The 16,531-nt window shown below is 39.6% G+C and overlaps 2 protein-coding genes across 2 annotated transcripts in view; both read right to left on the reverse strand.

Moving 5' to 3' along the window:
• prr12b (proline rich 12b) overlaps nt 1-9,348 on the reverse strand; it is a 30,412-nt gene extending 21,064 nt beyond the window's left edge. Inside the window, exons 1-3 of the mRNA XM_058048281.2 lie at nt 9,084-9,348; nt 411-559; nt 119-280 (exon numbers count right to left, since the gene is read on the reverse strand). Of these exons, the coding sequence (XP_057904264.2) occupies nt 119-280; nt 411-559; nt 9,084-9,169 (397 nt within the window). The 5' untranslated portion in view covers nt 9,170-9,348. The remainder of the gene's footprint in view (nt 1-118; nt 281-410; nt 560-9,083) is intronic.
• Nucleotides 9,349-10,760: 1,412 nt separating this feature from the next.
• On the reverse strand, nt 10,761-16,531 carry prrg2 (proline rich Gla (G-carboxyglutamic acid) 2). The gene is made up of 7 exons (XM_058048288.2): nt 16,379-16,531; nt 16,206-16,309; nt 15,139-15,311; nt 14,939-14,972; nt 14,468-14,600; nt 13,155-13,286; nt 10,761-11,057 (listed from the first exon to the last, which is right to left on the reverse strand). The coding sequence occupies exons 2-7, from the start codon at nt 16,285-16,287 to the stop codon at nt 11,015-11,017; spliced, it is 597 nt and encodes a 198-aa protein (XP_057904271.2). The 5' UTR covers nt 16,288-16,309; nt 16,379-16,531; the 3' UTR covers nt 10,761-11,014.

Consider the following 16,531-nt stretch of genomic DNA (forward strand, 5'->3'; position numbering starts at 1 on the left):
GTCGACGCGAGTCAGCCAATCTGAGGGATGTGGTCCTTTAAAAGAGTCCCACTGTGGTTGTTGTGTTTCGTATTAAACTGGGATTCCTCTAACAAGATTCCTCTAAGTTGACACTCACCAGTCTGCCAAGAGGGAGTGCGGAACTGTGTGAGGAGGGAAGAAGCAGAGGGTGGGGGCTGAGGCCCCCGTGAATCCAAAGCTGAAATCAGGTTCATGACGGATGGATCGGGACCTGAGGGGCCCGAGTGGTGGAGGCTGGCATCAAACAGCCCTGAGAGACCTGGCAACAAAGCCCGTTCATTTAGTTTTTTACATATACATTCATTTAGGTACATGCACACTAAAGACCACCATAGTTATTCTTCAACATTGTGTTCTTAGTATTTCTACTAATATCTCCTTTTCCTTACCAAGCGTGGGTCCGCCCCAAGACCCACTATGCCTGGAACTTCCCGGGTGGTGGTTGGTTGCATAGCCCTGGAGTGGGTGAGTGGTGTAGGCTTGCCGGTGGAGCAGGTCTGAGTCGGGATGGGATAACCTGCCACTCCCGTACATGAGGCTAGTGTAAGGTCCATAAAAGATAAGGTAACATGGTAAAAAAACGGTTTAAAATGCATAAATATGTTTAGAGCATTTAATAGTTCATGTCATACATATAAAATTCAGTTGTAAAAAAAAAAAAAAGACACCCTACTTTTTTTTATGTTTGTTTCTAAAATAACCAATTTGGGTGTAATACCGCAAGGTCTACTAGGGGGTGCTAGCAGCGATGGTGGTATAGAGTAGGTGACAAAACGACAGAGGAAGAATAAATCCTGAGGGAGAATATACGTCAAGTAATCGTGGATTGTCTTCCTTATTCTGTACCACAGGTTAGTACAAAGTAGAAATAATTTATACTTATGGTTGTAAAGAGTTTAGAAAGTTGCTAGAGTAAACAGTTGACTGCAAAATGTTTGTTACAAAATGTGTTGTAGAGCATTTGAACATAAGCGAAATGGCTAATGCTAGCAAGCCTTAATGTACAGTTAACAGCATGAAGCAGGCTAGTTGATATATGTGAAATGTGTCTGGAAACAAATGGGTAATTGTTGATGTAATCATCTTATGATATCTGAAGTGTTGTTATTTTTGAGAGGAAGAATAAATCCTGAGGGTGAATATACAGTGCATCCGGAAAGTATTCACAGCGCTTCACTTTTTCTACATTTTGTCATGTTACAGCCTCATTCCAAACTGTATTAAATTAATCTCTTACCTCAAAATTCTACACAAAATACTCCATTATGACAATGTGAAAAAAGGTTTTTTTGACATGTTTTGAATTTATTAAAAATAGAAAACAAAAAAATCACATTTACATAAGTATTTACAGCCTTTGCCATGAAGCTCAAAATTGAGCTCAGGTGCATCTTTTTTCCACTGATCATCCTTGAGATCTTTCTACAGCTTAATTGGAGTCCACCTGCAGTAAATTCAGTTGATTGGCGTTTGGAACCACCAGGTCTCTTCCTAGAGCTGGCCGGCCTTCTAAACTGAGCGATCGGGGAAGAAGGGCCTTAGTCAGGGAGGTGACCAAGGCCCCGATGGTCACTCTGTCAGAGCTCCAGCGTTCCTCTGTGGTGAGAGGAGAGCCTTCCAGAAGGGCAACCACCTCTGCAGCAATCCACCAATCAGGCCTGTATGGTAGAGTGGCCAGACGAAAGCCACTCCTTAGTAAAAGGAACATGGCAGCCCGTCTGGAATTTGCCAAAAAGCACCTGAATGACTCTCAGACCATGAGAAACAAAATTCTCTGGTCTGATGGCTTTCGTCTGGCCACTCTACCATACAGGCCTGATTGGTGGATTGCTGCAGAGATGGTTGTCCTTCTAGAAGGCTCTCCTCTCTCCACAGAGGAACGCTGGAGCTCTGACAGAGTGACCATCGGGGCCTTGGTCACCTCCCTGACTAAGGCCCTTCTTCCCCGATCGCTCAGTTTAGAAGGCCGGCCAGCTCTAGGAAGAGACCTGGTGGTTCCAAACGTCTTCCATTTACGAATAATGGAGGCCACTGTGCTCATTGGGACCTTCAAAGCAGCAGAATTTTTTCTGTATCCTTCCCCAGATTTGTGCCTCAAGACAATCCTGTCTCGCAGGTCTACAGACAGTTCTTTTGACTTCATGCTTGGTGTTTGTGCTCTGACATGCACAGTCAACTGTGGGACCTTATATAGACAGTTATTATATTTCCAAATCATGTCCAATCAACTGAATTTACTGCAGGTGGACTCCAATTAAGCTGTAGAAAGATCTCAAGGATGATCAGTGGAAAAAAGATGCACCTGAGCTCAATTTTGAGCTTCATGGCAAAGGCTGTGAATACTTATGTAAATGTGATTTTTTTGTTTTCTATTTTTAATAAATTCAAAACATGTCAAAAAAAACTTTTTCCACATTGTCATAATGGAGTATTTTGTGTAGAATTTTGAGGTAAGAGATTAATTTAATTCAGTTTGGAATGAGGCTGTAACATGACAAAATGTAGAAAAAGTGAAGCGCTGTGAATACTTTCCGGATGCACTGTACATCAAGTCATCATGGATTGTCTTCCTTATTCTGTACCACAGGATTTTCAAGGTTGTGGAGGGGCAACACGAAGGACAGAGAATCATTATGAAGTTATATGCTTGGATTGTGGTTCACTGTTATCTAGTGGGTCAATTAGAGTTGTCTACATAGTATCTGGCAACAGGTTGTGGACCATACTGAGTGTACATAATGGTGTCCTTCTGACCAATGTTGCCCCAACAAATACAATAAAACTGCCCACAATGTGTGGCCAATATTGCCCAGTTTGGTAAATACAGGGCTAGTATTGCCAATACTGATAACATGGATACCATTATTTTTCAGTGAAAATTTTCAAAATCATTAAATGAATTTGTGGTTTGGTGTTTGTTATTATAAGAATAATAAAAACATAGAACAACAAACTTATTTGTGTATCTTCATCTGTACTATGTAATATCTTATTTGTTTGCATGTTTGTCAGACTTAAATGTTTCAGATCATCAAACAAACCACACTACCACCACCATATTTTACTGTTGTATGTAAAATATGTTACTGATGTTTTTTTTCTAAAGTGTGGCGTTACTTTTATGGCAGATGTAATGGGACACACACCTACCAGAAGTTCAACTTTTGTCTCATGAGACCTCAGTACTTCCCAAAGGTCTTACGGATCATTGAGATGTTTTCTGACAAAATTGAGACACCCTTAATATTCTTTTTGTTCAGCAGTGGTTTTGGTCTTGGAACTCTGCCATGCAAACCTTTAGTTCTTTGGATGTTGTTGTGGGGTTTTTTGTGACCTCTTGGATGAGTCATTGCTGCACTATTGGGGTCATTTTGGCCAGCTGTCCACGGGTTCACAAGTGTTCCATGTTTTGGCCATTTGTGGATAATGGCTCTCACTGTGGTGTGCTGGAGTCCAAAAGCTTTAGAAATTGTTTCATAACCTTTTCCACATTGATAGATCTCAGTGAAGCTTTAGAAATTGTTTTATAACCTTTTATATATGTTATGTTGAATATATGTTTTAACAGGGGCTTTTCATTGTACTCTAGATGTTATTGTCCCTCAATAAGTTGTGTTGTCTTTGATTAATATTGAAATTAGTTTGATTTGAAACATTAAATTATGACAAACATGCGAAACTCTTTCATACCACTGTATACACAAACCACCATACACATTCACACCTATGAACAATTTACATAGATTCTTTAATCAACATACTTTTGGAATGTGGGGAGATCATGCTAGGATCAGTTCGATATTACCCTTGGTATTTAGATTGATGCGCCTATCCCTGCTGTCCACAGCTACTTGACAAAGTCGCTTAACCTTGAGAAAGCAACATCAACTATCCATCCATCTTCTGCTCCGCTTGTCCTCCCTTGGGCTGTCTTTGGGCAAGAGGCAGGGTACACCTTTCAATGGTCACCAGACAAACAACCATTCACACTCACATTCACACTGATGGACAATTTAGAGTCCCCAATTAACATAGCATGCATATTTTTGGAATGTGGGAGGAAGCCGGAGTGCCCGGAGAGAACCCCCGCAGGGGGAGAACATACAGACTCCACAGGGAAACGTTCCAACGCAGATAAAAACCCATGACTGCGACGCCAACATGCTAACCACTGGGTCACCTTGTGACCAACACAACAACAGAAATTCACACATGCAACAAAGTGTCATCTGATCTGCAAAGGAGCAGCAGTCATGATAGCAATCTGTTTTTTTACTCAAACTCCTGTAGGCTCTGATATGTATCTGATTATGAAATACATTTTCAAGATATAAGCAATGATTTGTTTTGTTGGGAAAAACAGAAGAAACTATTGCACTTTTTAAAGTCAGTAGATACAGTAGAATGTCAATGCTAAATGGTGAAGCTAATATGGAAAAGGTCAAACTTTGGTTTATTTTTAATATGCATAAAAGCTTACAATGACGTACATCACATAACAATTCAACATGTTCAAAAAGGAGTAGGAAGAAGCAGAGCTTATTCAATCCAACTTCTTTGTTTCACAGCAATTACCCTTCTACTAATTTGGCCACTTCCTGTATTCAACATTTAAGACAAAAATGTACTATAGTAAACTTTTTCTACTTAGCTGATACAGTCATATAAGCATAAGCATATTGATATTGTTGGTAAAAACAAGTGCAGGAGTACTAGTATTTTGACTTTATTCTCGTAAAATTACAGCCCTTAACTTTCTTCTTGTGATTATGACTTTATTCTCATATTTGGACTTTATTCTTGTAACATTATAACTTTCTCAGCAACCAAAATTTCCCCCCAAAATGCGTTGTTTTGTAGTTCATCATAATATTCTGACTTTAAAAAAAAATAACTAAAATGAATTTCCTTATATCCTTATCCTTATATTTATGTAAACAATATGTTTGTACTCTTTCTTAAATTGGCTCATATTCACTTTTATATGTACGTCTACTATACGGCATAGACGTATGTTAATATAGGTTAAGAATGGATTGTCTAAAAAATAGTGACTCATTACATCTGGTGTTACCATTTTAGACAAAACTTATTAAAAAATTTTAACTCAAAAATGTATTGATCTCCACTGTTGTAGCTAGTTTATTTCTTGACCTACATATAAAACAAGACTGAACGAGGTTCCACTGTACAATAGAAGTGGGATGGCATGTAGTAAGATAGAAATGTTGACAGCCAATGGGAGACCATCTGTATTTACAAGGCGTCACAGTCAACACAGCAGATGACACTGTTCATGACGGAGGATAAAAATATCCGCCACCAAGCAACTGCCCATGCAAAATGGCATCTACAATCTTGGTGTTGATTTGTATCTCATTAGTTTATTATTTGGATGATGAAAGACAATACATGAGTTAAATATAGACATTGCTTTAGGGTGGCACTGCTTTTGGGGAAGTGGTTAGTTAGTTTGAGTTTGATGTTTCAATAAATCTTGTTTGTCGAGACGCCCGAATTGTCGAACATTTGGTACGCCAAGTCGATCTTTACAAAGATAATCACACTCAGTGGCTGTCACAGTGACACAGTGGGTGTGGTACGGTATTTATTTAATACAAGGATAACCGAAACGTGGCCTAGGGCCATTAGCTCATGTGTTTAACCTTTATTTAACAACAAAATATGAAGTTATTGACATTCAGTACGCAGTACAGTTGTGAACTATAAACATACTATCTGGTTTGACAAGAGAGTGATGGAGGTGCATCGGTCGCAGCCTCCTGGGTCAGCCGTGCGAAAATCCACGCTACTTGAACAAAGAATCTTTTATGATATTTGTTGTGGAGGGATCATTTTGTAGGCTCTGTTAATAAGACAAAAACCAAAACAAATGCAATGTTCTCAAGTGATTTTGTGTTTTTTGTTGTTTCCGAATAAAAACTTCTATTGTGCAAATAAAGTATTTTAGATTTACTTATAAACTCTGCCCAAATTATTCCATGAGTTTTAACTGATTAATAATCTAAAAAGCAAATTGCAAAAAAGGTCATAACAATTCATTCAGATTTGGATTGATTCAGATTAATCATATGTCCAACTTAATTTTTTTAACGTATCGGTATTGATATCTGCGATACTGGCCCTGTATTTACATGGTATCGGACCAATACCAAATCTAGCGGTATTGCACACCGCTAATTCCCACATAGTATCAGCATTTGGGACGAAATATGATATGAAAGAAAAATGGGGAAAATACTGCATATTTGTGTATCTGTGCAGCATGGGAAAAAGTTAGATGGCGCGTTCAAGGACCGTCAAATATAACAGGACAAGTCGCCGCTCACAACAAACAACCTAAACATGCGAAAACAGTGGGATTTCCAACTTTATACTATTTTGTAAATAAAATAATGGCCAGTTGCAGGGCAGACGAGTGGTTAGCAGACAGGCCACACAACTAGAAGACCGTAGTTCAATTCCGCCCTCGGCCATCTCTGTGTGGCGTTTGCATGTTCTCCCCATGTATACGTGGGTTTTCTCCAGGTACTCCGGTTTCCTCCCACATTCCAAAAACATGCTAGGTTAATTAGCGACTCCAAATTGTCCATAGGTATGAATGTGAGTGTGAATGGTTGTTTGTCTATATGTGCCCTGTGATTGGCTGGCGACCAGTCCAGGGTGTACCCCGCCTCTCACCCCAAGACAGCTGGGATAGGCTGTCACTCATGAGGATAAGCGGTAAAAATGAATGAATTAAAGAAATAATGGCCCGTATTTGGTGATTATGCAATGTTTTACACTGGTCACTAAGTGTCAGCAGGTGAAACAAATGTGCTTGTAAACAGTTTTTTAGAACACTATATTTAACACTCTATTCAAATTTTAGATCAGGTATCCTACTGGATGGTCAGGTCTGGAACCAATTAACTGCGATAAATGAGGGATTACTTTGTGTGGGTATTTTATAATATATGTATTGATGTGTCCAAACATGACGGGGCACCTTGTATAAAGTGGTGTGAAAAAGTGTTTCCCGATTTCTTTTTTTGTCACATGTGTTTCAGATCATCAAACAAATTTAAATATTAGTCAAAGACAACACAACTGTTAAAACATACCTTAGCTGACATAATAGTGGAGAAGGTTCTAAAGCCATTTCTAAAGCTTTGGGACCACAGCAAACCACAGTGAGAGCCATTATCCACAAATGGCAAAAACGTTGAACAGTAGTGAACCTTCCCAGGAGTGGCCGTCCTACCAAAATGACCCCAAGAGCACAGCAACTCATCCAAGAGGTCACAAAAGACCCCACAACAACATCCATAGAGCTGAGGCCTCACTTGCACCAGTTAAGGTCAGTGTTCATGACTCCACCATAAGAAAGACACTGAGCAAAAATGGCCTGCATGGCAGAGTTCAAAGACCAAACCCACTGCTGAACAAAAAGAACATTCATTTTGTCAGAAAACATCTTGATGATCCCCAAGACTTTTGGGAAAATACTCTGTGGTCTGTGTGTCCAATTATATCTGGCGTAAAAGTAATGCTGAAAGATGTTCAGAAAAGAATATCATCCCAACAGTAAAATATGGTGGGGGTAGTGTGATGGTCTGGGGCTGTTTTGCTGTTTGAGGACTTGGAAGACTTGCTGTAATAAACCTCAAGCTGAAACCAACTTGGTTTCTGCAGCAGGACAATGATCCAAAACACACCAGCAAGTCGTTGGAGTGGCCTGCTTGATTGCAGTTGTTGCTGCTAAGGGTGGCCCAACCAGTTATTAGGTTTGGGGGGGGGTCACTTTTTTCCACACAGGGCTATGTAGATTAGGATTTTTTTTCTCCCTTAATTATTAAAAAAATCATTCAAAAACTGCATTTTGTGTTCAGTTGTGTTGTCATTGACTAATGTTTCTATTGGTTTGTTGATCTGAAACATCTAAGTGTGACAAACATGCAAAAAAACATGAAATCAGGAAGGGGGTAAACACTTGTCCAATAACAATACTGATACTGCAACACTGTACAGTGGATCACACACATCTCGTAAATTCAGCATATATGTGGATTTCTGTGTGACAAACATGCAAAAAACATTACACTGCTTTTTAAAATCGCTTGTTACTGAGTTGTTTTTCTAACCTTTTTTTACCTTGCCATTTACTTTAAATTTTGAGAGACTCTAATATTAATCAATAATTAATTAATAATAATGCTGCATCTTAATGCCCTAAGTACTATATTATATACAATATGAATGTACTTATCACTCGGTTATGTGTCCTGTGTCACTAAAAAGATCACGGAGCAGCAGCCAGCATTCTTTTCCAGAGAAGCACACCGACCATGAAGCAGTGACGTGGTTGTCATGGCGACCGCTCACGTGAAAATGAAGCTAACGAGTGTTAGCAGACTTTAGCATGGCTTCTGGGGCCGTACTTCATTCCGACACACAGCTACCTGCATTGGCGTGGTGAGGGGAAAAAACCCACCGGGTTATTAATCATTTACTGACGGGTAGCAGACCGTCGTCGTAAAGGTTTACAGCGGCATGAACATTAAAGTCTACATTTGCTTCCGTGCTAATTAATTAGCTAGCGTCTCGCTGACGTTTAATCCGGCGACGGTGCGTTGGTCAGTCACGTGACATGATTGCTTTAGCGCCGTTTACTAATAAGAACAATTAATATGGCTGCCAAATAAAAAGGTTAAAAAAACGAATCATATTTTTTTATGAAATGCATTAATGCGCATTGGCTGCAATTTGCAGTCAATTAGCAGCGCCTGTCATGCATTTGTGGACAAAGCTGCAGCGGTGATGGATAACAATGCAGCCCTGATGGGAGCCCGGTTGTTCTTTTTTAAACCACACACACCTCTATAGCGTTATCATGTTTTTAATCCCTCTCCCGTGTCACTATTAACCTTGCATTTTAGAGACGCCCCCTCCGAGTAGCCCCCCGATGACAGTACGGCTGACTGTACCTGAGACTTACCGGCCATGCAAGCACCTTGCAGGCTCGGTGCAGAGGCGTGCAAGAGAGGAGGAGGGGGTTTTACCTTGCTTTGGCCGATCTGTCGTAACTCCATCCGGTCCCGGAGCCGAGATCTCCGAAGCCAGCAGCTGCGGGATAATTCCTCTCCATGAAAGAAAAAGGCAGGCTGGATGAAGATGGGCAGATAGTGCAAGGGGGGAGGAGGCGGAGGATGGGAGAGAGGAGGAATGCTTTCCTTCAGCGCGCTCGCTTCTGTTTATTTCTCCGCTAGACTGGGAGGAATAGAGGAATGGATGGAGGAGGAGGAGGAGGAGGAGGAGGAGGAGGAGGTCACAGCAGTCAGGAACACCTCCTCCCTCCTCCTCCTATGTTTCACTGTCTATTGTCTCCCACGTTCCTCAGCAGCTCCAATAAGCAAGAGCGCTCACTCCTCACTAAAAAAAGACACTCAAATTTTAGCTCCTCTCAAGACGCCATCTTCTCTCTCAGCCCATCCATTCTCTCCCAGACACACCACCATTGTCAGGAGGACAAATTGTGGTTGGAGTGATCTTTTTGATGACCAATGGTGTGCCGTTTTAAGGACAAACACGTGCAGAAACGTGCAGACGAATGGCGCACTGACGTCTGTCTGCCGTCAGGTGTGTGTGTCTGTACCAGTCAGACAAGTTAGGTACAATGAAATCAGGGGTGGGCGGGTCGATACCAATATCGCTTTTACCGATAACAAGGGTTGTATCAGTATCACATTGATATTGCTCACTTGTCTGTTTATTATATATGAGTTATTATTATTATAATGTTATTATTATTAATTTGTCTTGTCAGTTTATTTTCACAAAGTATGTTTTTGTTGTGTTGTTCATATTGTTAAATTGTTGATATTGTATTTAGATATTGTTTAAGGGGGGGCTTCAAGGGTAAAAATCAGCGTTTGAATGAAAGCCAGGAGAAGTTTTTGCACTATTGCATATTATTTTGTTAAAACAATTATTTGTAATGAAAGGGAATAACTATTATTTATTGATACTGCATCGTGTATCACTGATCTATTCATGAGCAAAATATAAATATTACATTTTATGAAGCCATTCAATGATATTCATCAGTATCAATGTTGGTGTTTGCAATACTGGCCCTGCATTTATTTGGTATCAGCTCGATAACTATACATTTGCAGTATCACCCAGTACTACCTGCCAGTAACAGCTAGACAAATTAGGTACTATGGGGGTGGGCAGAGTGGTCCAAATATCGATAGGCTCGATACCAAAGGTAGTATCAGTATAGGATTAAAACTGAGAGTGATATTTTTCAGTTGTTTTCTTTGTATATTTTACAAATATCTCTGTGTGTTTTTGTTGTGTTGTTCATATTGTGACAACGTTTCTAACTGTGTTATTGTTTTCCATTAACGGGTAATGTAATTAATTATGACTACAATACCATTACTGACAGTAAAATGTACTGTACTGATATCTATACCACCTGGGTGTCGCTTCAGTTGCCAATGAGCAGTACTACTGCACAGGAAGCTAAATAGCTAGTCAACAAGAGTTGTGGTTAAAAGCAAACATCACAAAATCCTTCAATACTTTTGAAAAATGTCAAGTAAGAAATATCATTATCAGTGTTGGCAATCCTGGCCCTGTAATTACTTGCAATGGGATTGATACCAACATGCCCCCCACCCCCAACAATGAATGTGCTCGTGCTTATTTATGATACCAAACACCCCCAGTGAATGTAGTATCCTAAGAAATTTATTGTGACTGTGGTACCTCATCAACTTAAATCGTTCATCGTGAAAATCAAACACCCTCACCTGCACCCAATTAAAAACACATCTGTCATATGTACCTCATCTGTCTATGGTGTCCATTTATCTCTTAACTCCGCACATAAATACAAAACATGCAATATTTAAACTTCACTCAGACCATAAGTGATCAAGCATCAACCACACTGAAGCAGCTCCAGCTGGCTGGAATCGTCTCACTCGTTGTCTGCTGGGTCTGCGGGCTCTGATGGCGCCCCCCTGTGGAATATAGAGCTTATTACAACCCTCTCGATTCTGATTCATTCGCTTACAAATGTGGTACTTCCAGACGTATTTATGACATGTTTGTTTTTATAAGCCAACATAACACAAAAACAGTTTATTTTCCCTGACTGTCCATCTGTTGAACACTTACAGTAAGACCCCCCCCAATACACACACTCTATTAGCTGACCAGTGTGTATTTTTATGTGAATTACACTTCACAAGTAAGCAGATTTCACTAGCAAAATACAGACAGTGGAATGTTTGCCACACTTCAATGTTTCAGATCATCAAAAAAACAACTTTGAACATTCGTTAATGAGAACACAAAATGCTGTATTTAAATGGCACTTTTTATTATTAAGGGAGAAAAAAAATCCAAACCTGCATGGCCCACCCCCCTTGTTAAAATATAATTTAACTGAGATTAATTGAGATCTATCAGTTTGGAAAAGGTTATAAAGTCAAGCTTTGGGACTCCAGCAAACCACATTGAGAGCCATTACCAACAAATGGTGAAAATATGGTACAGTGGTGAACCTTCCCAGGAGTGGCCGCCCACAACAACATCCAAACTGCAGGCCTCAGTTGCCTCAGTTAAGGTCAGTGTTCATGACTCCACCTTAAGAAAGACACTGGGCAAAAACGGCCTGCATGGCAGAGTTCCCAGAAAAAAAAAAGCTGAATAAAAACAACATTAAGGCTCATCTCAATTTTGCCCGTTAACATCTTGGTGTGTGTCCCATTATATCTAGTGTAGAAGTAACACCACAGTACAGAAAAAGAACATCATATCAACAATAAAATATGGTGGTGGTAGTGTGATAGTTTGGGGCTGTTTTGCTGCTTGACGACCCGGAAGACTTGCTGTGATAAATGGAACCATAAATTCTATGTCTGGCCATCTGTTGGTGACCTCAAGCTGCACTTGAGGCATGACCTTAAAAAGGCGCTTCATGCTGGAAAACCCTCCAATGTGGCTGAATGACAACAATTCTGCAAAGATGAGTGGGACAAAATTCCTCCACAGCGCTGGAAGAGACTCATTGCAAGTTATCACAAATGCTTGATTGCAGTTGTTGCTGCTCAGGGTGACTCAACCAGTTATTAGGTTTAGGGGGATCACAGGGCCATGCATGTTTGGATTTTTTTTCCTTAATAATACAAAGTTTCATTTAAAAACTGTGTTTGTGTTCATTCATTCATTCATTTTCTACAGCTTATCCTCACAAGGGTCGGGGGTGCTGGAGCCTATCCCAGCTTTCTTCTTGGGGCGAGAGGCAGGGTCCACCCTGGACTGGTTGCCGGCCAATCACAGGCACATATAGACAAACAACCATTCACACTCACATTCATACCTATGGACAATTTGGAGTCGCTAATTAACCTAGCATGTTTTTGGAATGTGGGAGGAAACCAAGTCCCCGGAGAAAACCCACGCATGCACGGGGAGAACATGCAAACTCCACACAGAGATGGCCGAGGATGGAATTGAACTCGGGTCTCCTAACTGTGACGCTAAGCACTCGACCGCCGTGCAGACGGTTTGTGTTAAATTGTTTATGTAATATTGTAATGTAATTATAATATTGTATTGTAATTGTATTGTATTGTAATATTAATATTTCAATCAGTAACATCTAAGTGTGACAAACAATATGAAATCAGCACACTTTTGTATGTCCAATAACAATACTGATACTGAAACATTATACAGTGGATCCCACACATCTCGTAAATTCAGCATATATGTGGATTTCTGGTCAAAAGAAATTTACTATTAGTCAGTAATTGTGTACCGTATACATGTACTACTGTGAGAAAGTATACGTTTGTATATGTTTATGTCATGTAAATTGCTACACCATGACTCCAATTCCATCATTCATTCATGGTTAGCACTCTAGAGTTTTTAGCCATTTGCTAGAAGTCCTTAAGACTTCTTACCGTGATGCATTTACAAACGTGTGCACTCAGCTACTTTTCTTGTCATGAAGAGTAATTCGTCCACACCACTGATCTGACAGGAAGGTGAAAGTTTCAAAAAATCTTGGTTGTTGATGTCTCGGACGAACGTGAACATTCACTTACCCTGAATAAGGTGGAGGCGGGGCATCGTGCATCCCACTGCGGCTCAGAGCCTCGTTGTAACTGGGCAGACCTGGGGTGGGAAGGGTTGCCAGGGGCACCATCTCTGGGGCTGGGCGCCCATCTTGTGCCATTCTCACAGAAGACAATAATAATAACAGAAAATTAGAGGTAGAAATTTGTCACAGAATTAAAAAAAAAAATCATATTACATTATTTAATAGTCAGTGCTTGGGGTGTCAGTTCATGAGACGAGACGATAGATGAGATTGGGTCTGCCAGAACGAGATGAGACTTTAACCTTGCTTTTAAGAAAAGTGCAATGAAAAAAAAATATTGCAATCCACTAATGGAATTGCTGCTGTGTTACACTCTTCTGACAGACAAATGGGGCCCTCCGTTCATGCCATTGTTCTATGGAAGAAACACGCCAAGGTGCTGAAACCAATGCACAGAGTGAACTCTCTTCCTGCCTGGAGGCAAGAGATGAGGAAAACAGACACGCATGCACGTTGGCAATATATAGAGGCCGGCAAAATGATCAAGTTCATTTTCATTTATTGTGTGATGAATTCATTCATTGATTATTGTTCCAGCATAAGTGCTTGTTAGTTTTTAAAATGTCATCAAATTAAAAAAATATTTTAATTTTAATTTTAATTTTAATTTTAATTTTAATTTTAATTTTAATTTTAATTTTAATTTTAATTTTAATTTTAATTTTAATTTTAATTTTAATTTTAATTTTAATTTTAATTTTATATTATTATATATATTATATATTATATAATATATAATATATATTATTTAATAATCGGTGCTTTCAAAATTTGTCATTGAATAAAAGCATATGTTTCAATATTTAACAGTCAGTACTGTAAAAATCTCTCACAGGATAGAAATAGAAAATATATGATATTATTTAATTGTCAGCCCTGTGTCATAATCTTGGCGAAAACTACCTTAAAAAATGTAAAAACTCAGAATTGTAATGCATCCAGGCTAACTGCATGTACCATCAATAATATGTGGACGGTCTCGCCAAAGCTTTTTACTTGCCCTGCCCAACATCACCCAAACAATGTTAGCCATTGCGTCTTTTCTCAAGAGTGTCCTTTTCTGTCTTATTTGTGTTTATGCCGATTCTCCCTGTCCTTTCTTTGTTGTGTGAGTCAGGCGCAACCGCTGTCTGCCGTTGCCACGGAAACAGCAAAGTACATAAGACTTGCTGTAATGCAATCTCGAAGCGGGCCTGGGTCAATTCCGCCCAGCAACAAGTTGTGGAGCCTATAAATTCATATGCGGCATCAACTTACTGTACTGGTCTCCTGCCACTCTTGTTCTTGGCTTTGTAGAAGTAGATGCTCAGCACAGTAGCAATGACAGCACACACTAGGAGGGCGAGGATGCCTGCCACCAGGCCCGACACGTCCACTCGGGGTGCATATCCTTCAAACACATGATGGGACCATCAGGATTCATGATCACAAACTCTTCAAGTTCAAGTCTTCAGCACGCACTTATGAAATAAATGTATGTGACTGGTAGGAAATATTAACTATATTAAGAATACGGTGTGCATATACAAATGTGAATCATAATACAGGGTGACCCTAAAGTTTAGACATACTGTATAATATAATGTACACATACAGTATATGAAGATTTTTTTATAAATAAATCACAAAATCATAAATATAATATCTGAAATCTTATTTTAAAAAAATATTACAAATAAAGCATTTTAAAAGTAAAAAATACATTTTCAAAGGTATATATAATATTACCCTGGCTTTCAACATATGCGTCCCAAAATAGGTCCTAAACATGGAAAGAAAAGTGAGTCACTCGTTGCATTTTGCAGTTACCACAGAAACATGTGTCAATGTACATACAATATCTCAATCATCACATGTGGCAAGTTCTCCAAGTGAAAAATATTTAGGAAGAGTTCAAAATTGTACTGCAGAGAGGAGTACTGTATTACCGTTTGAATGTTATCCTCAAAAACTTCCCTGGCTTCTTCGTAAGTGCAAATCTCCTCGGCACATTCCCTTTCCAGATTGTCAGGCACCAACAGCTCAAAGTCCCAGCTGTTATAAAGCAGGGAGCGGGACAGGAAGGCATTGGCTGACTGGTCATCCAATAAGTGTGAACCCCCTGAAAGACACAGAAAGTAGGGTCGGGTCGATCAATCCAAATATCCATAGTATGGTAGTACCAGTATCGGATTGATAATACCTCATAACTCATTTTTAAATGGCCTATTCAAAAAATACAATTAAGGCATTAAGCCCACATCATAATATTACACGGTTTTATTCATTCATTCATTCACTCATTCATTTTCTACCGCTCATCCTCACGAGGGCTGCAGGCATGCTGGAGCCTATCCCAGCTGTCTTGGGGCGAGAGGTGGGATACACCCTGGACTGGTCGCCAGCCAATCACAGGGCACATATAGACAAACAACCATTCACACTCACATTCATACCTATGGACAATTTGGAGTCACCAATTAACCTAGCATGTTTTTGGAACATTTCCTTTCTAGTGGTGTAATTGTAACTTGGTTTGCTTTTTGTTAAGGTGTTTTGCACCACTGGGCCACTATACTTTAATAGCCCTTGGTATCATTTCCATATCCATTCCATTCCAATTGGCTGATGTTTTTGATTTACATTTCTGTACAATATCAATGACTGTTATTTGTGCAAAATGACTATTTTGTTATTTTAAATGTACAGGTTTATGACAATCAAATGAAAAAAATCAGATTATTTCCTCATTGATGATGTCAAATTATTATTTGCTTGAATTCCTGTCTGGAAAAAAAAATGAAAATTTGTCAACATACCAAATGGGAAAGTAATACTAGCAATAACTAGTAATAACTAACATCAGTGAACTGTAGATGTTAATGGAGATACTAGTCCAGTTCACCTTTAAAACAGTTTTTATGTGTACTTTTCATAAAAACTCAAGGCAGTGTGTGTGTGTGTGTGTGTCTGTGTGTGTGTGTGTAGTGAATAAATGAGGAGAGGTGTGGTTTACCTGAAGTGTGTCTGTCGCTAACAGAACAGTGCATTATCTGCAGAAAGCTCAGCACAGGAATCCACATGACTGAGGCAGCCATTGCGGCAAAAACGACATGGAACCTGATGAGGATATGATTCCATGAAAGTTAAGTCCAACATGCGACATTTGCACCATCTCACCCCCCTTACCTGGCTGCAGGTTTCTTCAAAAGCTGTGCCCGGGAAGAAGTATTCCTTTAGTCTTTAGAAATACATGATGTTTTAGGTTGAAACCTCAAGACACAGAGTGGCACACAAAGTGTTGTTTTACCGGAGAAGCGTCATAGCAAACCTGTTTGACAA

The sequence above is a fragment of the Doryrhamphus excisus genome, linkage group LG16, assembly GCF_037039965.1.
Source record: "Doryrhamphus excisus strain RoL-2023G ecotype Guam linkage group LG16, RoL_Dexc_Guam_v1.1, whole genome shotgun sequence".
Classification (NCBI taxonomy): Eukaryota; Metazoa; Chordata; class Actinopteri; order Syngnathiformes; family Syngnathidae; genus Doryrhamphus; species Doryrhamphus excisus.